Source organism: Chelonia mydas, chromosome 1, assembly GCF_015237465.2.
Source record: "Chelonia mydas isolate rCheMyd1 chromosome 1, rCheMyd1.pri.v2, whole genome shotgun sequence".
In the NCBI taxonomy this organism is placed as follows: Eukaryota; Metazoa; Chordata; order Testudines; family Cheloniidae; genus Chelonia; species Chelonia mydas.
In genome coordinates, this window is record NC_057849.1 from 343,852,669 (window position 1) to 343,873,971 (window position 21,303).

General features: G+C 51.3%; 1 protein-coding gene, 2 long non-coding RNA genes and 1 pseudogene across 7 annotated transcripts in view; 2 read left to right on the top strand and 2 right to left on the bottom strand.

Annotated features, from left to right (window-relative positions):
- Nucleotides 1–20,534, top strand: part of LOC119565105 — a 28,057-nt gene extending 7,523 nt beyond the window's left edge. The window contains exons 1-3 of one of the 4 annotated variants that reach the window (XR_005223835.2): nt 14,366–14,692; nt 19,125–19,222; nt 19,364–20,534. This is a non-coding gene — a long non-coding RNA (uncharacterized LOC119565105). Of the gene's footprint in view, nt 1–14,365; nt 14,693–17,706; nt 17,902–19,115; nt 19,223–19,363 lie in introns of those variants that run through there. The other 3 variants (XR_006283521.1, XR_005223836.1, XR_006283522.1) reach the window with 3 other exon arrangements.
- Nucleotides 394–2,991, bottom strand: LOC119565091 (annotated as a pseudogene).
- LOC119565101 lies at nt 6,251–7,834 on the top strand. Its single transcript, XR_005223830.2, has 2 exons — nt 6,251–6,910; nt 7,370–7,834. It is a non-coding gene; the product is annotated as an uncharacterized LOC119565101 (long non-coding RNA).
- LOC119565090 (interferon-induced protein with tetratricopeptide repeats 5) lies at nt 10,856–14,284 on the bottom strand. 2 transcript variants are annotated; one of them, XM_037889456.2, is made up of 3 exons: nt 14,038–14,177; nt 11,510–12,917; nt 10,856–11,375 (listed from the first exon to the last, which is right to left on the bottom strand). In XM_037889456.2, exons 1-2 carry the CDS (start codon nt 14,040–14,042, stop codon nt 11,510–11,512), a joined length of 1,413 nt encoding a protein of 470 aa, XP_037745384.1. In that variant the 5' UTR covers nt 14,043–14,177; the 3' UTR covers nt 10,856–11,375. The 2 variants fall into 2 exon arrangements, with proteins under 2 accessions (XP_037745384.1, XP_037745383.1); XM_037889455.2 differs by having other exon boundaries at nt 10,856–12,917; nt 14,038–14,284.
- Nucleotides 20,535–21,303: the final 769 nt, after the last annotated feature.

The following is a 21,303-nucleotide window of genomic DNA, read 5'->3' on the forward strand; positions in this document are numbered from 1 at the left end:
TCAAGTTTACCGGCCTGTAATTGCCAGAATCACTTCTGGAGCCTTTAAAAAAACGGCCTCACATTCGCTGTCGTCCTGTCATCTGGTGAAGAAGCCGATTTAAATGATCGGTTACAGAGGACAGTTAGTAGTTCTGCAATGTCACATTTGAGTTCCTTCAGAACTCTTGGGTGATACCATCTGGTCCTGGTGACTTATTATGGTTTAGTTTATCAATTTGTTCCAAACCCTCCTGTAATGACACCTCAATGTGGGACAGTTCGTGTTCTGTTAGTGACTGTCCTGGTGCTTTACTGTGAGCTCGACACGCCTGTAGGGTCCTATGTGTGCTGCTCACCCTGATGCAATCTAGAGGCAGGAGAAGCAATGTTTCAACACAAAGAGACTGATTTATTTCTGTTTTCTCTAACTTATGTTTTTACTTTATTTACAATAAATCAGATCCATGACAAGCTGGGGAAACTGGTGCCATGTAAATGTGAGTCATGGTCAGGGTGAGGTGCGGAAAGCAAAGATGTGTCTATATAATTATTCCCATTACAGGCACTCATCTATGCAAATGCAAAAACTCAACGCTGTTAGAAGAAACTCCACATCTATTTGCTGCGTGGATGTTGGAAGGCCGCAGAGCTGGAGGATAGGTTTGCATAGAGACAAGGATGGTCGCACCGTCCCCTCTGAGTAGAAACAGCTGCTCAGTATCAGAAGCTAAACTGTCCTCTGCGGTGATACTTACAAAACACTTGACAATGGCTGGGTAGCTGGTGGGCTGAGGCCACTGTCCATTTTGCTGACCAGTATTGTCTCCCTGTGCTCCCCTGTCCATCTGCTGGTTCGCTCCTGTTGTCCCTTGTTGCAGACTGTAGACTCTTTGGAGCCAGACACAATGGGGTCCTGGTCCATGTCTGGTCTCCTAGGTGTGACCACAAGACAGGTAGCTAATAATAATTAGCAGCAGCAGCAGCAGCATGTGCCATAGTCTGAATCATTTGCAACACGAATGTCATTGTTACACAGGTGGGGAAAGTGACTCACTTCAGAAGGAGGTCTTGGTGTGTCCAGGGAAGGGAAAGGATCCCCCATTTTCTCCACATCTCCAGTCTCCTGCTCTGTTGTTGCCACGAGTGGACTTCCTCCTTTAGTCAAGAGAATGACTTTCAGTCTCGTGAATGAAGTCACGTATGGCCTCAGCCTCAGTGGTTTGGGAGTTCTGCTGGAATATTTCTGCCACCTTTTCCAACTTCCTTTTCAGTTGTTGCCTCTCCGGGTAGTTGTCTGGAATGGCGAAACCTGCTTTGTACATCTCAGCTGCCTTCTGCACACTGTTCTTCTTGTAGAAGAGGAAATTTCCCCAGTGAAGGCAGACTGCCTGCTGACACTTCTTGCTGAGGCTGGGCATTTCATTCACGAGATTGAGATAAATCTCTTCTCGGTAGTGAGGTGTGTTTTCTCCATACATGTCAGCTAAAGCCAGCCTTGCAAACACAGAGGCTGGAACTTTCTGCACAGCCTTTTTGAAGGCCTCAATAGCTGCTGCCAATATTTCTTCTCTTCTGCTGGATTTGGCCCCCCACAACTACATCTTGTAGCAGATGCCAAGGTCATAGTGAAGGAGATTGCTCGCTCTAGAATAGAAATTTTTTTCCCTACAAATTCTAGTTGAAAGAACTTGGCTGCATGTCTCAGGACCTCAGGGTCCAGGCTATTCTGAACAACATCTTCTAAGAGGGCTTCTGCTTGCTGTCTATCCGATTCCTTAAGGATCTCGGCTAAATACACCTTAGCTTCATAGTTTTGCTGCTGTTCATGGAGAATGGCAACCAACTTCTTTTTGGCTGCTTCCCGAAGTACAGGCTTGTGTGAGTGAGTCCATGATGCAAAGACCGCAATTGCCAACCCAGCGAGAAATTCCCCATTTGCTTCGTCTTCTCCTAATGCCATTTGGAAACACTTTGTGGCTTCAATGCCATTGCGGAAGCCTGCTGCCAGGAGAGACCAGCCTTTCTGTGCATGTATCTCAGGGATCTGAGCCGCATGTGGAGAGCGGCTCTTCAGGGAGCTGCAGATCTCTCTAACCTTGTCCAGGTAAAGCTCAACCAAATCATAGTGGGCCAAGTGATAATAGATCCAGGCGTAGTTTCCGTAAATGACCAGGACCTGCCGGGGGAAGTTATCTGGGTGATCTCTTTGCAGAATCTCTTCTGCTTCTCTAAGGCTTTGCAGAGCATCTTCATATTGCCCTTGCAGGTGGCAGAGATAAGCCTGCATGGCAAGGAGCGTGGGCTGGTTCTGGTAGTGAGTGTGGGCAATCCTGAGAGCCAGAGTTTGGAGGAGGTGAGCTGCATCTACCTGGTCTCTGATTTCAAAGTTCCAGGTGAAGTGGCACTGGAGGGCCTGCAGCTTCTCCTTCAGACACAGGGTGCTGCGAAGAAAGGGAAAAATGAGACTCCATCTGGGCTGAATGAATTTCCACTATATGCTACAATCCTGGGGCAGTGATTACAGAGTGACAGGGCTTCTTTCTGGTTAAAAGCAAATTGCTAAGTGGCAACAAAGAACTAAGCCTGGATTTCAGTGTCTGACGTCCTCACTCTCCCATGCATGGGACCAGTATGAATGGGTTGAATCTAACCTTTGTGAAATCCTCTTAGTACTTCCTGTGTCCTAGAAAGCAACACGGCCAAACCCCATGACTCATTGCAATAGATGCAGCCTGTGGTATTTGTTATGTCACAGAAAGCTCCCTGCTTGGTAACGTCAGGAGAATTTCTCAGGGGGGAAATAACAATGTACAATGTTTGTTCAAAATGTGTTTACCTGTTTGAATGCTCCTCCAGCACCAGAGCTGCTAAGTGAGAGTATTTAGAAGTGATTATTTTGTTGTGCAGTTCACCTTTAGGGCCGAAGCTAGCTATTAACTGGAATATTTGATGTGTGTTATTCCAAGCCAAAATGTACACCATGATGTCACAAAACAGAGCTGAGAACAGGATACGTATATGTGTGTGTGGAGAGAGAGTCTCGCACTGACTTCAATGGGGGCCATTTATCCAAGGAGACAGGAAGGGCCTGACTCTCATTTACACAAAGGCTAGTTCCCAGCACGCTGGCAGCGTAAAGCGAGTGTAAATGGAAAGGCCCCTTCGCACGGCCAGGGTGCTGTGAAATGGCCGCAAGGTGTGTCTACCCTACAGTGAGAGGTGGGACCGTAGCATGGGCTGCCCTACCCGCACTAGCTGTAACCTAGATATCACAGCTAAAAACAGCAGTGACACTTGGCGGTGCAGGACCTGCAAGCCCATCTGGCCCCGCAGGTACGTACTTGTGTTTCTAGCCCACATCCGGATCTGCGCCACTGCGGCTTCACTGCTCATTTTAGTCCCACTAGCTAGATTAAAGCTCGCATGGGGATGCCTACCTGAGCTAGACACACCTGCGACTGCACTGTAGCCATAACCTTAGTATCAATGGGAACGGGGCCCACTCTAGTCAGCAGGCAGGAGAGAAATGTAATGGGGAGATGCTGAGGGTCGGCAGAATGTAAATATTCTTTCTCCGGACATTTAATTGTGGCAATCTAGGCCTGTTACACCCCTCCCCCTGCTGTGAGTCCTGTGTGCAGTGCAGATGTGGTCGCCCCATCTCAAAAAAATATATTGTAATTGGAAAAGGTTTAGAAAAGGGCAACAAAAATGATTAGGGGCATGGAACGGCTTCCATGTTAGGAGAGATTAATAAGACTGGGACTGCTCATCTTGGAAAAGAGAGGACTAAGGGGGGATATGATTGAGGTCTATACAGTCATGACTGGTGTGGAGAAAGTAAATAAGGAAGTGTTATTTACTCCTCATAACCCAAGAACTATCGGTCACCAAATGAAATGAATAGGCAGCAGGTTTCAAACAAAGAAATGGAAGTATTTCTTCCCACGATGCACAGTCAACCTGTGGAACTCTTTGTTGTGAAGGCCAAAAAAGAACTAGAGACGTTCATGGAGGACAGGTCCATCAATGACTATTAGCCAGGATGGGCAGGGATGGTGTCCCTGCCTCTGTTTGCCAGAAGCTGGGAATGGGTGACAGGGGATGGATCACCTGAGGATTCCCTGTTCTGTTCATTCCCTCTGGGGCACCTGCCATTGGCCACTGTTGAAAGACAGGACAATGGGCTAGATTGACCTTTGGTCTGACCCACTGTGGCCATTCTTATGGACTCTGTGGATGCAATGTCTGTTCTTTGTTCTGGAATTGGCCTGGATACAGCTGAAACCCTAAGAATTCAAGGCATAAACACACCTGAGAGTTATTTCTATGAGACTTTCTGATTCCTTCCTTTTCTTGAACTCAGAACAAAAACTGATGACACTATGTTTTTCAGTTAAAATGTAAAATTGCACAGCAGCCATTGCTCTACAACCCAGCACGGGACAGAACCTGCCACCCCTTGGGAGTTAAATGATCTCCTCTCACCTAACTCTCATTCTCCATCCTTCCTGACCTCTGTGCTGCTTTTCATACTGTCAACCATGACATCCATCCCAGCCTCCTGGGACCTCATGAAGAGGTTACATAAGAATGGCCCTATTGGGTCAGACCAAAGGTCCATCTAGCCCAGTGTCCTATCTTCTGACAGTGGCCAATGCCAGGTGCCCCAGAGGGAATGGAGAGAACAGGGAATCATCAAGAGATCCATCCCCTGTCGCCCATTCCCAGCTTCTGGCAATTGGAGGCAAGTTACACTTAGAGCTTGGTGTTGCATCCCTGCCCATCCTGTCAATAGCCCTTGATGGACCTGTCCTCCATGAACTTACCTCGTTCTTTTTTGAACCCTACTATTGTTTTGGCCTCACAACATCCCCTGGCAACCAGTTCCACAGGTTGACTGTATGTTATGTAAAGAAATACTTCCTTTTGTTTGTTTTAAACCTGCTGCCTATTAATTTCATTGGGTGAGCCCTAGTTATTGTGTTATGTAAAGGACTAAATAACACTTCCTTATTCACTTTCTCCACACCAGTCAAGATTATATAGACCTTTATCATATTCCCCTCTTAGCCATCTCTTTTCCAAGCTGAAAACTCCCAGTTTTTTTAATCTCTCCTCAGATGGAAGCTGTTTCATACCCCTAATCATTTTTGTTGCCCTTCTCTCTACCTTCTCTATTGCAGTATATCTTTTTTGAGCTGGGGCAACCAGATCTGCATGCAGTATTTAAGATATGGGTGTGCCATGAATTTATATAGGGGTATTATCATATTTTCTATTTGATCTATCCCTTTGCTAATGGTTCCTAACATTCTGTCAGCTTTTTTTGACTGCCATCGCACAGTGAGCAGATACTTTCAGAGAGGTATCCACAACGACTCCAAAGTCTTTCTTGAGTGGTAACAGTTAATTTAGAAGCCAGCATTTTGTATGTGTAGTTGGGATTATGTTTTCCAGTGTGCATTTCTTTGCATTTATCAACATAGAATTTCATCTGCCATTTTGTTGCGCAGTCACCCTGTTTTGTGAGATCCTTTTAACTCTTCTCAGTCTGCTTTGGACTTAACTATCTTGAGTAATTTTGTATCATCCGCAGATTTTGCCACATCACTGTTTACCGCCTTTTCCAGATTATTTATGAAAACGTTGAACAGTCCTGGTCCCAGTACTGACCCTTGGGGAACACCACTACTCACCTCTCTCCATTCTAAAAACTGACCATTTATTTCTACCCTTTGTTTCCTGTCTTTGAATTGGTTACTGATCCATGAGAGGACCTTCCTTCTTATCTCATAACAGCTTCCTTTGCTTATGAGCCTGTGGTGAGGGACCTTGTCAAAGGCTTTCTGAAAGTGCAAGTACACTACTTCCCCTGGATCAGCCTTGTCCATATATTTGTTGACCTCCTCCAAGAATTGTAATAGGTTGGTGAGGCATGATTTCCCTTGACAAAACCCATGTTGACTCTTCCGCAACAAATAGGATGTATTAGCAGGAGCGTCGTAAGCAAGACACAAGAAGTAATTTTTCTGCTCTACTCCACGCTGATACAGCTTCAGCTGGAGCATTGCGTCCAGCTCTGGGCGCCACATTTCAGGAAAGATGTGGACAAATTGGAGAAAGTCCAGAGGAGAGCAACAAAAATGATTCAAGGTCTATAAAACATGACTTATGAGGAAAGATTGAAAAAGCTGGGTTTAGTCTGGAGAAGAGAAGACTGGGAGGGGACATTTATGCACTTGAAAACGGTTATAAAGATTGTTACAAGGAGGAGGGAGAAAAATTATTCTTGTTAACCTCTGAGGATAGGGTAAGAATCAATGGACTTAAATTGCAGCAAGGGTGTTTTAGGTTGGACATTAGGAAAAACTTCCTGACTGTCAGGGTGGTTATGCACTGGAATAAAGTGCCTAGGGAGTGTGATGGCGTGACTGCCTGCCACTGGCAGAAATGGGGTTAAAAGCAGCCCTACGGAGAGTGAGCTGCAGGCAGCCAATGAGAAAGGGGCTGAGAGAAGCAGGCAATCATGACCTGGCAGGCGCATATAAGAAGGGCTGCACGGCATAGCAGAGTTCAGTAGCTGAATGGAGTTTGTGGGGAGAAGACCAGGCTCTGAGCAGCAAGCAGGGGCTGGGGGAGCTAGAGAGAGCTCTGGGCTGGTTGCTACAACCTGCAGGCTGAGGACCTGAGGTATGGGCAGAAAAGGGTGCTGCAGCTACATGGGAAGTGGCCCTGGGACAATGGACTGAAGTTGCCACTGGAGGAGTGGCTGAACAGAGACCGTGGGTCCCCCGGAAGGGGGAAAACACAGAGGGTGGCACAGCCAGGGGGCAGTGTCACTGAAGAGGACTCTACAGTTCTGGGAGTGGCGTGGGTCCTGGAACAAAAGTGATGGCAACAGGGCACCACGAGAGGAGGGGGCCCTGGTGAGTAGAGCTAATTCCTATCACAACCAGCAGGAGGCGCCACAGTGGTGAATCCCATCCCGTCACAGGGAGGTTGTGGAATCTCTGTCAAAAAGTAGGTTAGACAATCCCCTGTCAGTGATAGTCTAGATAATACTTAGTCCTGCCTTGAGTGCAGGGCACTGAACTAGAAGACCTCTCGAGGTCCCTTCCAGTCCTATGATTCTATGAAATTGTGTTCATCTGTGTCTGATAATTCTGTTCCTCATTATAGTTTCAATCACTTTGCCTGGTAGTGAAGTGAGGCTTACTGGACTGTAATTGCCAGGATCACCTCTGGAGCTGTTTTAGAAATTGGTGTCACATTAGCTATCCTCCAGACATCTGGTACAGAAGCTGGTTTAAATGATAGGTTACATACACAGGTTTTAGGACTGGACATTTCATTTCTGTTTAACTAGCTTCCTCATTTTTGTGTAGTTCCCCTTTCTGAAATTAAATGCTCCTGTGTGGGACTTCTTTGGTGGTCCCCTCCCTCCAGGTATGTTCAATTTAATTATTTTATGGATGCTATTACAAAGCGGTTCAGCTACAGTCACCTCTTGGGCTGGATCCTGTGCTCCCGTTTAGAACTAAATCAAGCATGTAGAAGCACTCGTCCAGACTCTAGGGAGATGGGGATAAAAATCTCGGAGCAGAAGGAATTATGGTCCTTTTATCCTGTTTAGATTCTCAGGGGCAAAGATTCCTAAACACAAGCAAGAGATCCGGAGGACTAACCTGGGTTAGCCCTAATGGACACATCGAGCTGGCATATTTCATCAGCTCTGGCACCATGTGAATCCTAAGACTGCAACACGTTTTTGTGTGTATGGTTACTTGTTTTAACTTTGTAAATAATGCTCTTATTTCTTTTTCCTGGTTAATAAATCCTAGTTTACTAGAGAAATGTCTACAAGTGTTGTCTTTGGTGTGAGAGCTAAGGTGCAAATTGAGCTGGGTGTAAGTGAATGGTCCTTTGTGAGTGAGACTAACCTGAATATTTTGTGATCTTTGGTGTAAAGCAACCATGTGCCACAGAGCAAGCTTGCCTGGGTTGCGAGAGAGATTGGAATGCCCCAGGGGACTGTCTGTGGCCCCACGGTAAAGCTGCCTAGAGCCTGAGGGGTTCAAACTTGTCACTTGGTTGGTGAAATGAAGTATAGAACTCCCAGCCAGTTTGGGGTTTGTGCTGTGGTTCTTAAAAGTCTGCCCTGAGGCTGGTATTCTCACTCATGAGCAACTCCAGCCAGTGTGACAATAAATACGCTTCCCCATGGCCCTGCGGAGCCGCCTCCGGGCTCTCACGGCGCAAGGGGGCTTGGAGCTCCGATGGACACAGTTCTCCATAGCCCTGCAGAGCCACCCCTGTGGCTGGCACAGCCTCCATCCCTGACACAGAGGGTCGCTCAGGGCCGCATTGCCCTCTAGGCCCTGCCCTCTCCAGCCACACTGCCAATGGGTGAAGTTTTCCGCAACCATTTTGGCTGCTATCTCCCATTACTCTCAATGGGGCTGAAGCCAGCAAGATGGCTGCCATTTCCCTACAGGCTGTCTGCACGTGGCAGAGAAGTTGCCTGTAATGAAGAGGGCAGCCATCTCCGACTGTGTTCAGTGAGACCCAAGCCCGGTGCAGCAGAGCGACCACCTTTGTTGGATGGAGGAAAGGGGGGAAAAAAACCACAGGAGAATTAAGTTATGGATGGTCATCATAAGGGCCAAATCAATGAAATAAGGGACAGTCCTATAAAATAAAGAACGGGTGGTCACCCTAACACTCAGAGGCAAAATGTCTGGCACTCCATGAGGGTGGAGTTGGGGGCTAGCCAGGACATGGTTACGTCTCAGGAACAGCAGAGCCCTGTAAAGGGAGGGTGGAGAAGCTCTCGGGGGCAGGAGGCAGATTTAAGGTTTGTAGGGAATGGGAGGTAGGAGGCGGGGGGGGAACGGGGACAGGAAAGAGGCTGGTGGTGCAGGTGAAAGGATAGGGATGGGACGGGAGAGAGATGGAGGGGATCAGCTGGGGGAGAGCAGGAAGCCGTCCCGGTGTAAGGGGGCTGCTGGCCCCGCACTGACACTGAGTGGGGTTGTTTGGCTGCCCTCTGCCAATAGCGGGGAAGGGCCACGGAGAAATTAGAATCCTGAGACTGGCAGTCCCTGGGGCCAATGGGCAGGGGTCAATACTCTAGGTCAGGCTGATTGACAGGGCGGGCAGGCCAATGAGGGAGTCAGGAGCCTGGGGGCCTGTCCTCCGTGTGCGCTGGAGCTCCCTGAGCCAGGGCAGGGCTGAGCTAAGGGGAGAGCAGCCGCCAGAGCTGGGCAGGAGGCAGAGCTGCAGCAGCCAGGGGGCCGGAGCTGGGGAGCTGGAGCGGGGGTGGTGGTGGAGAGGATGCTGGAGCAGGGGCAGGCGCTGGAGCCGGAGCAGCCCGGGGGTGGGGTGGGGGGGGGGGGGCGCTGGAGCCGGAGCACCCTGGGTTTGGGGGTGTTTCCACAGGGGAGGAGCAGGAAGGGCTGGGAGAGGAATACCCCACAGCTGCTGGGTTGAGGTCCTTGGACTGGCATCCGGGGCAGAGGGCGGGCCGGGTTCCCCCACCAGTCAGTGCTGGGGTGACACATGAGGGAGAGCCCCTGGGGGCGGTGGGGGCCGTCTGGAGCAGCCTGTGATGACACCCGGCAGGGGCAGAACGTTAACGTGAGGTGATCGGGGGGGCTCAGGGAGAGGGAAGCGCGGCTGCTCCCAGCGCGTGAGAGGCCAGGGCGTGACCAAGGGGCTCGACGGGCTGAGTAACCACGGGAAGGGGCGTCCGAGCTAATTCCCCAGATGAGCCAGAAGACGGTACTGCCGAGGGGTGAGTAGCACCAGCCCCGTCACGCCATCTCAGCTCTCCACTGTGACCACAGAATAGTCGCTCTGGTCCCCATAAAACTGCCTGAACCCCCGTAGTTGGGTCTACGCGGCTCCTTTCCAGCTCTGAGTGGTGATACATCCATCCACAAACAGCTGCTGGGAGGGGCCCCCAAACCCGGACAGCCCTGGGGCAGGTACCTGCTGACTGCCCAGGTTTGCTGTGGAAAGGGATTGCGGCTGGAAGCAGGGCACCTGCTCTGCGTGCAAAGCAGCCGCCAACCAGATAAGAGCTTTCCTGTGTTTTGCCCCTTCCCCAAGCTCCCCGTGGATCTACGCCCCGTCCCCTCCAGCATCCCCCGACAGGGCAAACCTGCCAGTTCCAACCCCCCTCTCACTCACTCACACCCAGCCTGCCCTGGCTGTCTGCTTATCCCTTCATCGCAGCGCAAAGGGGCCCGTGGTGTTTGGACGCGCCTGGCCAGCTGGCAGCGCTGGGGTGAGCGTGTTCACCTGCACCTGATGGGGTCGCTGTGCCTGAGGGGTTGGAGCACACAGGATCCCTGGGAGGGCTTTTGAACGTGCCAGGTAAGGAGCCTTTACCTCTGCCCCACCCCTTTGTCCACCTCACCCACCTGAGAGTTTAGGGTCCTTTATGGTAATCCCTTGAGTGCCCAGCAGACCTCAAAGGTACCCCCTTAGCTGTCTAAGCGTCTATGGCTGCTTTTCAAAAGGGCTAGCAGTGTCTACTGAAAACCATGGAGAATCTTCCTCACCCTACCCCATTGAGAACAATAGAGGATTCCACCGCCCACCCCCCACCCTCCTAAGAATACTGCAGGGGTCTTGGACCCCAGCTGAGAACAATGGGAGCTGCTGTGTGCTGAGCTCTTTGGTAAATCTGGACACTCATTTCCACCAAGCGAGCTCCTGAAACTCCAGCCTTGGCTCCAGCTCTATTAGTGACTGTCACGGTGGTATACGGTGAGTTCGAAGCGCCCGTGGGGTCCTGTGTGTGCTGCTCACCCCGATGCAATCTAAGGGCACGGAAAGGAATGTTCCAAGATGGTGTAATTGACTGATTTCTGTTTTCTCAGTTACTTTTATTGTAAATGAAATAAAACCATAGCAGATCAGTGACAAGCTGAGGATGAAGGTGCCATGTCAATGTGAGTCATTGTCAGTGAGAGGTGCTGAAAGCAAAGATGGGACTCATGATATAGACACACTACAGGCACTCAGCCATACAAATACAAAAACTCAACGCCGTTAGAAGAAACTCCATTCTTATTTGCTGCGTGGACGTTAGAAGGCAGCAGAGCTGGAAGGTAGGTTTGCTTAGAGACAAGGATGGTCGCACTGTCCCCTCTGAGTAGAAACAGCTCCTCAGTGTCAGAAGCTAAACTGTCCTCTGCGGTGATACTTACAAAACACTTGACAACGGCTGGTGGGCCGAGACCACTGTCATTTTGCTGACCAGTATTGTCTCTTTGTGCTCCTCCGTCTGTCTGCCGGTTCCCTCCTGTTGTCTCTCGTTGCAGACGGTAGACTCTTTGGGGCCAGACGCAATGGGGTCCTGGTCCATGTCTGGGCTTCTAGGTGCTATCAGAAGAAAGGTAGCTAATAATAATTATGAGAAACAGCAGCAGGATGTGCTGTGGTCTGAACAATTCAGGGAACCCAGAATCATTTGCATCACGAATATCACTGTTACACAGGTGGGGAAAGTGACTCACTTAAGAAAGAGGTCGTGGTGTGTCCACGGAAGGGAAGGGAAAGGATCCCGCATTTTCTCTCCTTCTCCAGTCTCCTGCTCTGTTGTTGCCACCAGTGGATCTCCCCATGTACCACGGACTTTCATTCTCTTGAATGAAGTAATGTATGGCCTCAGCCTCTGTGGTTTGGGAGCTCTGCTGGAATTCTCCTGACACCTCTTCCAACCTGCTTTTCAGTTGTTGCCTCTCCAGGTAGTTGTCTGGAATGGCAAAACCTGCTTTGTACATCTTAGCTGCCTCCCACACTGACTTCTGCTTGTAGAAGAGGAAATCCCCCCAGTGAAGGTAGACTGCCTGCTGACACCTCTTGCTGAGGCTGGGCATTTCACTCAGGAGATTGAGATAAATCTCTTCTTGGTAGTGAGGTGTGTTTTCTCCATACATTTCAGCTAAAGCCAGCCTTGAAAACACAGAGGCTGGATCTTTCTGCACAGCCTTTTTGAAGGCCTCAATAGCTGCTGCCAATATTTCTTCTCTTCTGCCTGACTTGGCCTGCTCCAGTTGTTTCTTGTAGCAGACGCCAAGGTCATAGTGAAGGAGATGATAATTGGGGTTCAGAGAGATTGCTTGCTCTAGAACAGAGATTGCTTTTTCTATGAATTCTGGTTGAAAGAACTTGGCTGCATGTCTCAGGACCTCAGGGTCCAGGCTATTCTGAACAACATCTTCTAAGAGGGCTTCGGCTTGCTGTCTATCACACTTCTTAAGGATCTTGGCTAAATACACCTTAGCTTCATAGTTTTGCTGCTGTTCATGGAGAATGGCAACCAACTTCTTTTTGGCTGCTTCCCGAAGTACAGGCTTGTGTGAGTGAGTCCATGATGCAAAGACCGCAATTGCCAACCCAGCAAGAAATTCCCCATTTGCTTCGTCTTCTCTTAATGCAATTTGGAAACACTTTGTGGCTTCAATGCCATTGCGGAAGCCTGCTGCCAGGAGAGACCAGCCTTTCTGTGCATGTATCTCAGGGATCTGAGCTGCATGTGGAGAGCGGCTCTTCAGGGAGCGGCAGATCTCTCTAACCTTGTCCAGGTAAAGCTCAACCAAATCATAGTGGGCCAAGTGATAATAGATCCAGGCGTAGTTTCCATAAATGACCAGGACCTGCCGGGGGAAGTTATCTGGGTGATCTCTTTGCAGAATCTCTTCGGCTTCTCTCAGGCTTTGCAGAGCGTCTTCATATTGCCCTTGCAGGTGGCAGAGATAAGCCTGCATGGCAAGGAGCGTGGGCTGGTTCTGGTAGTGAGTGTGGGCAATCCTGAGAGCCAGAGTTTGGAGGAGGTGAGCTGCATCTACCTGGTCTCTGATTTCAAAGTTCCAGGTGAAGTGGCACTGGAGGGCCTGCAGCTTCTCCTTCAGACGCAGGGTGCTGCAAAGAGAGGGGAAAATGAGACTCCATCTGGGCTGAATGAATTTCCACTACATGCTACAATCATCCCCACCACCATGACAGGGAGCGACACTGCCCCCCACCACCAGTGAGTGCCCCTGCTGCAGGTATCCCTTCCAGCACCCACCAATTGTACCCCCACCGCCACATTCCCTCCCCCTCCCCACTCGGCAGTGTCCTCTTTTTGGGAAGCTGAAATATGGTCACCCTGGAACAAGTCCCACACTGAACAATAGAACAACCCCCCACCCCCGCCTTGTTAGACCACAGGACCCCCCCCCCCCTTTGCCTTGCTAGACACACAGCCGCCCCCCTCCCCCCACTCCCTCCAGCTGTCCCTGCGCTCTGGTCTGGTGCCGGTGCCCTGCGCTCAGGGTGGTGCTTGGGGGGGGCAGTGGGGTTAGGTGGTCTCAGCTCCAGGCTGAGCGTTCACAAGAGCCCCCCCCCCTCCTTTGCAAGCAGCTGGTTCCCCTCCCAGCAGCCTCCCCTGCGCTGTTGCTCCGGGCTCCTGCTGCTGCTGCCTTTTCTCTCTGCATCTCCTGGGCTGGTCCCATCCCGCCCCCCAGCTGCCCCTTGGCTCCAGCTCCCCAGGGATCAGAGTTAATCTCTCCCCCCTGCCCCACACCAGCAGCCAGGTTTCCTGAGCTGTAGCTCAGGAAAGCTTATGCTCAAATAAATTGGTTCATCTCTAAGGTGCCACAAATCCTCCTTTTCTCTTTGTGAATACAGACTAACAGGGCTGCTCCTCTGAAACACAAGGGAGAGGGGGGACAGGGCTGGGGGGGGGGGCACTCTCTTACCGGCTCCTCCGTTGATGCGGAGCGAAGCCGGAGTGACAGCTGGCCAGAGGGGGAGTTCTCCGTGAAGGTGCAGCGAGGGGAGCTCGCAGGGCGAGGTGTCAACAGTGACCTGCACTAGCCCTGAGAGGCACCAGCCTGGAGAGTCAACAGGACGCAGAATCACCCCGGAGTGACCCCGCCCCAGAGATTTAAAAGCCGGAGATTTACAGCCCAGAAATGCGCAGAGGGGGGTGGCAAGCTGTCTGACTTTAGCCCTCGCTGGAAATGTCCCCCCCGCCCAGCGACCCCAATGCTCCTACCTCATCGCGATCCGAGAGTCCCAGCCAGGGGAGGTGGCGGCTCCTTTCCCTGCCCCGGGTTTCCTCCCGCGGTGTGGAAGTGCCCGGTTCTGGGGGAGACCCGAGTTCTGCCCGGGCAGGACGGACTGTGGCCGCCCGGGCGATGCTGCCCTTTATACGCAGGGCGGGTGGCTCGCTGGGGATCTCGCTGGTTTGGCTGGGGAGCTGCATTTCCCCAGGAAGCGAGAGTGAGCAGAGAAAAGGAAACTGAAACTTAACTTTCACTTCCACTTGTCATCTTCAGCGTCCGCTCAGCCCGAGTCGCCACCTGCAGCTCCATGGGTGACATGGGACTAGTTATGGGGGGTGTGTGTGTTTGTGTGTTTGTGTGTGTCTGTGCGCACACACGCGCTTGCACACGTACAATCCTGGCCTGGGCTTCCCAGCACACAGACGGGGTCACTCACCATCACCAGGCCGCGGCGCGCTCCCCGCTACGCCCCCAACCAGCTCCACAGCCCCCTGCCCCGAACCGGTTGCCCTGTCCCGGCCCCGGCCAGCCCTTGCCCCCCACCGAGGGGTGTTCGTATCGCCCTCATGCACTGCCAGGGCCCTGCCTGGGCACAGAGCCGCGAGGAGCAGAGGGCGATGACGGAGGCAGGGCAATTAGCCAAAGGTGAGAGCTTTGTACCTGCTCCCCCAGGTCTCCTCCTCTCCCCGAGCCCTCCCCCAGCTTTATCCGCGCAGGGTGCGATTTTCCAAAGGGGCCCCCCCCCGCGGTTTAGTCACCCAGGCCCCATTGGCTGCCAGCGTGAGCCGTGCTCCTCAGTCACTTCGGCACTTTTGAAAATGCCTCCCCCACATACAAATTAAACCCTCTAAAGTGAGGAAATAGTAGTCAGGTTGTGACGTTATTGACATGACCTGTGACCGTATAGATCATTGTTGCAACCACTGTTATATATTTGCAGCAAATATGGTACAGAGGTTGTGGTGTGAGGTGTCTATGGAAAGGTTCGGACTGGCTGGGTAGGATTATGCTGTCTGTCTGGGTGTATCGTTGTTGTGGCTGAAGTGATGAACATTGGCTATGTACCTGTATCTCAATGCGCTTGATTCAAAGTAGCCTCAGGGAAGCATTTAGTCAGCTTCTTGAGAAGGGACTATTCTCAGTAAGTGCCCAGTCAAGAAACACTTAACGGACAGTGGACCTTGGGAGACTCCAATTCACATGAGAAGTCTTCCTGGGAATGTTCAAGGTAGCATGTGAGCAATGGCTGCTCTCCCCGTAAAAGAATTGAGTCATGCAGGGACTTGTGACTTGCCCATGTGACTCCAAAGGCCATCTTGCTGCTGTGATTTTCCACAGTAGGAACAAAGGGGTGTCCTTCCACATGGCAGAGGATATAAAAGGCCCTGGAAATCCCTCCATTTTATCTTCAATCCTGTTTCTTACCTTTGGAGAGACTTTGCGACACTGAAGCTCTGAACAAAGGACTGAATGACCCATCCCAGCAGGGGACGTTCTCCAGAGACTTGATTTGAACCTGCCGTTTATTCCATCACTGCGACATGCCTGAACCAAGAACTTTGCCATCACTGTATATCATGATTCCATTTAAGCAATTTTAGCTCTCATCTATATTTCTTTCTTTCAATGAGTAAACTTTTAGATTCTAAAGGATTGGCAACAGTGTGATTTGTGGGTAAGATCTGACTTGTATATTGACCTGGGTGTGGGGCTTGGTCCTTTAGGTTTGGGAGAACCGTTTTTCTTTTACTGGGGTATTGGTTTTCATAACCAGTCGTCCCCATAACGAGTGGCCCTGGTGGTGATACTGGGGAACTGGAGTGTCTAAGGGAATTGCTTGTGTGACTTATGGTTAGCAAGTGGGGTGAGACCGAAGTGATCTGTTTGGCTGGTTTGGTGTGCCTTAATAGTAAAGGAAACCCAACCTTGGGCTGTAACTGCCCTGCTCTAAGCAATTTGTCCTGAACTGATACTCTCAGCTGTGTCCCGCCAGAGGCTGCATCGTTACCCAGGTTCCCTGTGCAGCCTCATCTCTTCCCTTTGTAGTGCCGCATGCTGGTGCGCTCTTCAATGACACGATCGCGTTCTATCTCCGTGGGCCCCTGCCTGGTTCACTGCGCTGTGGGGACAGTGTGGGGGTCTCTTCTGTTCAGTCCTACATGGGTTCTTACTCTCTGCTCCTCATTGCAGTGTCTGAGCGCTTTCCAGCTGTGCATTAACTACTGTGACTCACGCCTGTCACATGTTTGGTTTCTCCTCTCCCAGAGGGAGAAGCGTCTTTCCATAGGGTTTTTTAAATCTACATTTTGTTTTGTTTCAGAAGGTGGAGGATGTAAAGGGGGGAAGGCTGGTGGCTAGTTGCCATTTCCTTCTCACTAATAGGGAGGAGCTGGCTGTGAATCTGAAGGTGGAAGGCAACTTGGGTGAAAGTGGCTACACAACGATAAAAGAGTTTGTGATTCTAGGAGAAGGAAGCAGGGGGAGCAGCAGCATAAAGACAATACACTTAAAAAGCCGATTTCAACAAACTCAGGGAATCGTTTGCCTGGTTCTCTGCCCTCGATCGGGAGGGGGGACTGTCCCTTCATTGAGGGGTGAGGGGGGAACAGCCAGCACCCTAGGGCCACATCTAGAGCAATTTATTTAAAGGGATGCAAAGCCGCGGTTGCTTTTTGTTGGGGGGTGTCGGTGCCTGAGGCCTGGGCTTGCGAGGGTTAACGGGCCCTGACCAGCTCCCAGCTGAGAGCCCCTTGCTGGAGATGCATAAAGGGCTCCTTAAAGGCACAAATCCCATCATGTCCCCTGTGCTCCCCAGCCCCGGTCATCCCAGGCTCTCAGAGCAGCCTGAGGCCTTGCCAGCCGAATGCATTCGCGCCAGAGTGAGGCAGGCTGGCAGGGCGTGGGGCCTCACCATAGCCTGCTGCGTTTCCAGCCCAGCTCTTTCTGATTCCTCACAGTCCCTTTAGGTTTCATTTCTCTGAGTTTCAGCTTCCTGATCTCTGTGCAAAGAGCTGGCAGGTGCCCAGGACGGGGAGGGGGGGGCAGCAGGAGAGACGTCACCCACCCTTCCCCTCTGAACATCCCCCTCCCCACACCCCCCCTTCCTGCGAACACTTGCATGACTCACATGCATGCCCCTGTGAACACATTCCCCCCCCCAGCCACACACACAGCCACACACTGCTGTGCTGGGGCTGATCCTGGCTCTGTGGGGCCCTGCAGAGGGTTGCAGGGGTTGGGTGGCATAGAAGCAGGGCTGCGTCTGCCCCTCATGCCTGATCTCTGTGCAGGGTTGAGTAACTGGGGTGCCCAGCTGGTGGGAGGGAGCCGCATTCCCCATGGGCTGTTAACCCTCCGAACCCCTTCCTGTTGTCAGCTCCCAGTGGCTATGTGAGCAGGGAGTGACTGAGCTCTCCTCTAACATCTAGTGATGGGCTGGGGGAAAAAGACTTCTGTGTTTACATGAGTACATAAAAGGTTGTTACAAGGAGGAGGGAGAAAAATTGTTTTTCTTAACCTCTGAGGACAGGACAAGAAGCAATGGGCTTAAATTGCAGCCAGGGAGGTTTAGGTTGGACACAAACTTCCTAGCTGTCAGGGTGGTTAAGCACTGGAATAAATTGGCTAGGGAGGTTGTGGACTCACCATTATTGGGGATTTTTAAGAGCCGGTTAAACACCTGCCAGGGATGGTCTAGACTCTAGATCATACTTAGCCCTGCCTTGAGTGCAGGGGACTGGGCTAGGTGACCTCTCGAGGTCCCTTCCAGTCCTACGATTCTATGAACTCACCTTCTCTGCCTCGATATCCAGCAGACAGAGCTGCCGTGCCAAAGGGAGCAGTGTTGGCTGCTGGTGGGTTACAAATCACTTTACTATTGAATGCAGGGGAATGACAGGTTGTTACCTTGTTGTATGAGTAAAGGGCAGCAGAAGTGGGCTAAGCCTGTCCTGATGCAGGCCGTCACCCTCCAGTGAAGTGCCCTCGTGAAGCAGGGTGTAGGCAGCGTCTCTGGAGACCCGTGGTGCTGGAGCCAGCTCTTGTCAGTGCCGGCAGCTGAGGCATTGGGTCCCCAGGGCATCCCCCTGGGCAGCTCTCCCACTCCTGCCTGGCCGGGGCACGGGGAGCCTGGGACTCCACAGCCACAGGGGAGTTCCCAACCCACCTTCCCCAGGGTGGGCTTTGCTGAAGGGCCGCACTCGCTGTTCACAGTGGCTGTAACTACAGGGTTTGGCAGCTCCCTGGCACGGTGAGTCGCTCCTGCCAGAGCACAAGACTAGGAGCAACGTCCGGGTCAAACTGTCGTACGGACATCCACCTTTTACCAAAAAAGCCAAAGAAACAACAAAACAGATAAGAACGTTCAAAGCACCTTATTTGTGTTTCTATTGCATTTGGGTCTAGTAAACAATAGAGACACCTGTACATTGTTTTTATTCTTGAGTCTGCAAAATACAAACCCTACATTTTGTGTAATTACAATGGCGTGGACGTGTCCATGTGCATTTTTATTTGTTTTTCCTAAAGTTAATTAAGTCTTTTAGGAAAAATTGTCAGAGCGGCCACCAGCAAGAGTTGGTGATGAGCTCTAGCTGCCGAGCCATCGACCTGGTGCGGGACGGTGGTGCAGGGAAAGAGAGCGCCCGAGCAGTGAGGTTTCCCGCTGCCCACCGAGCGCTGGGTTCAGTGGTGGGACCTGAGAGCAGCGGGTGGCGGCAGAGAAGCAGCAGCAGCGCCGGGGTGACCGATGGTGGCAGAGGGAAGGGTGGCAGCAGGGTCCATTGTGCTAGATGCACGTCCTGGGTGGGGGTGGGAGGGAACCCACATGAAGGCCCCTGTGAGCTCTGGGTCTTTGCTGACCAAGGACGGCCAACTGTGAGTGGGGTGCAGTGGAGGGAGAGGGGAGCGATGTGGTAATGGGACATTCATTCCTCAGACTTTCCCACCAGCAGCTGGGAAACTGAGGCAAAAGACACTGCCCTGTGTTAAAGGGGAAAAGGACTGAAAGGCAAGGGAGGAGTGTGTGTGTGTGTGTGTGAGATAAGAAAAGAGATCCTTATGCTTTCAGTCTCCCTAGGTTCGGCCTCCCTGTCCAGCGTCTGTCATCTGGTAGGATCCCTTCTCCTGCAAAGAGGACCCCTCCCACCCTAAATAATGAGGAGTCAATCAGTAAAGGTAAAATCAAATAAAGTGTATTGAAGGGTTTATAACAAAGAGTGGGACAAATCAGAAGGGGAATAAAGAGCAAAATTGCGCAATACAGTGATTACCCCCAAACTCCACCCTACAAAACAGATATAAAAACCGTCTTCACAGATCAAAGCGACAGCAGGTGCTTGGGACCTCAATCCTCTGGCTAACGGCAGGCTTTGGAGAGGAGCTCCAAGGAGTCCCTTGATGTTCCTTCGGGGCCACAGGAAAACAGAAGAAATGGTACGCTCAGGAGCACAGCGATGGACAATGACAAAGGTAAGTGCTGTTTCTTCTCCTCTCTTCTCTTTACAGGTGAGGAAGCTGTAGGAGGAAAATCCCTAGGATGGATAGATGTCTGCAGGTAAGACCCATGACCCGTGACCGTCCCTGGCTGCCACTCAGTTGGACAGCCCTGAGGCCATGTTCGGGGCAGCTTTTTATACACTTGCCCGGGAAACCCCTTAGAAAAGGCGGGAAGCCCCTTCTGGGAAACCCCTTAGGAAAACCAGTTCTGACCGGAAGTTGTTTACAACTCCAGGAGAAATAAAAGAGCGGGAAAATGGACCTATAGCTCACGTGGGCATAAAATTCCATTTTGAAACCAACATGGATTCCTGTAGTCACAAAACATACGAAAATGAACCCACCTAACAAAAGTGTGCTGTGGGGTTGGCTTGGCTTATGATCACATGTGTTTGAATGTGGTTGTGATGTTTTCCCAAACTAATGCTGGGTTCCCTTTCCCTTTCAATAGCAGTTCTCTTTTGTAAAACACAGACTCAGTGCCTGTGAGTGGGGACGTATTGTCTCTTGGAGGCGCCCGGGGCGGTGTTAAGTTTTCCCAGATTACTGCGGTGGGGGGGCTCGAGCCAGTTCTTTGTGGCAGTGTTAGGAGGAACCCCTAGATATTGAACCTGTGTGGGTGCTGCTGACTCCACCATGCAGAAGGGTGAAGTTACATTGTGGTAGGCCACGCCTAGAGGTCCCACTCAGGTCAGGGCCTGTTGTATTAATTTAGATGGGCCAAAGGTGTTAACTACTCCTGAGGGAATTCTGCACCAAAAAAATAAAAATTCTGTGCACAGTATTTTAAAATTCTGCAAATTTTATTTGTTAATAAGTAAATGTGGATGCTCCAGTGTGGCAGTGGGGAGCACAGGCCACTGGCTGCACAGAAGTGGGAGATCACGCTGCAGCACCCTCCGACCCCCCAGGACAGGACTCGGCAGTGAGGTTGCTCTGGACCCTAATACAGCGCAAAGGCTGGACCTCCCCCAAAACTCCCAGGGCCCTGCCCCTCTGAAGGGCTCATGTTTGGTCCATCCACCTGCAAACGGTCAGGGCACACCCTGACTGTTGTGTAGGAGCAACACATTGCTCCGTCCAAGGACGAGGACCAGATATGAACCCTGGGAAGTTGATTAAAGGACAGTAATCGTGGGAAGCTTCCTTGGCTTGGCCTTAAGGCCTGAGAATTAGGAATGTAGTAGATAGAGGCTGAAAAACAAGAATATTAATCAATGTCATGCATTCCTTTGCGGTGAAAGTAGGTAATGTGCAGGGGGGAGAAATATAATAAAGGAGAAGGTGGAAAGCTGACAGGCAGCAGCCCATTTCAGCTGACCAGCTTGCTTGCTTGAATAAATCTGTGTTCTGTCTCATCATTGAACCGCCACAACTGGCGCCCAAACGTGGGGCCCTCAGCACTCACCTCGCCCGGCAAGGGTTTCAGACGCGTCACTCATCCGCTTCGTGGATCCCGGTGAGTATTTTTCATTGTGGTAAGTATGGGAAGTTCCCTCTCTGCTTTGCAAGTGCAACATCGCACTGAGCTACAGTATTTGCTGCGTAAGGCTCAGCATGTCTGCCCCACTCGAGAACTCACTCTCCTGTTACAGGAGGTGAGTGCCCAGTGCCCGTGGTACCCTGAAGCCGGAACCCTTAAGCTAGCGGACTGGGAGCGGTTGGGCCAGACATTGCACAAAGAGCCTCGGGCGCCCGTGCAGGCTTTACATGCCTGGCACCTCTGCCGCGATGCGATACAGCGTGTCGCCTCGGACAGG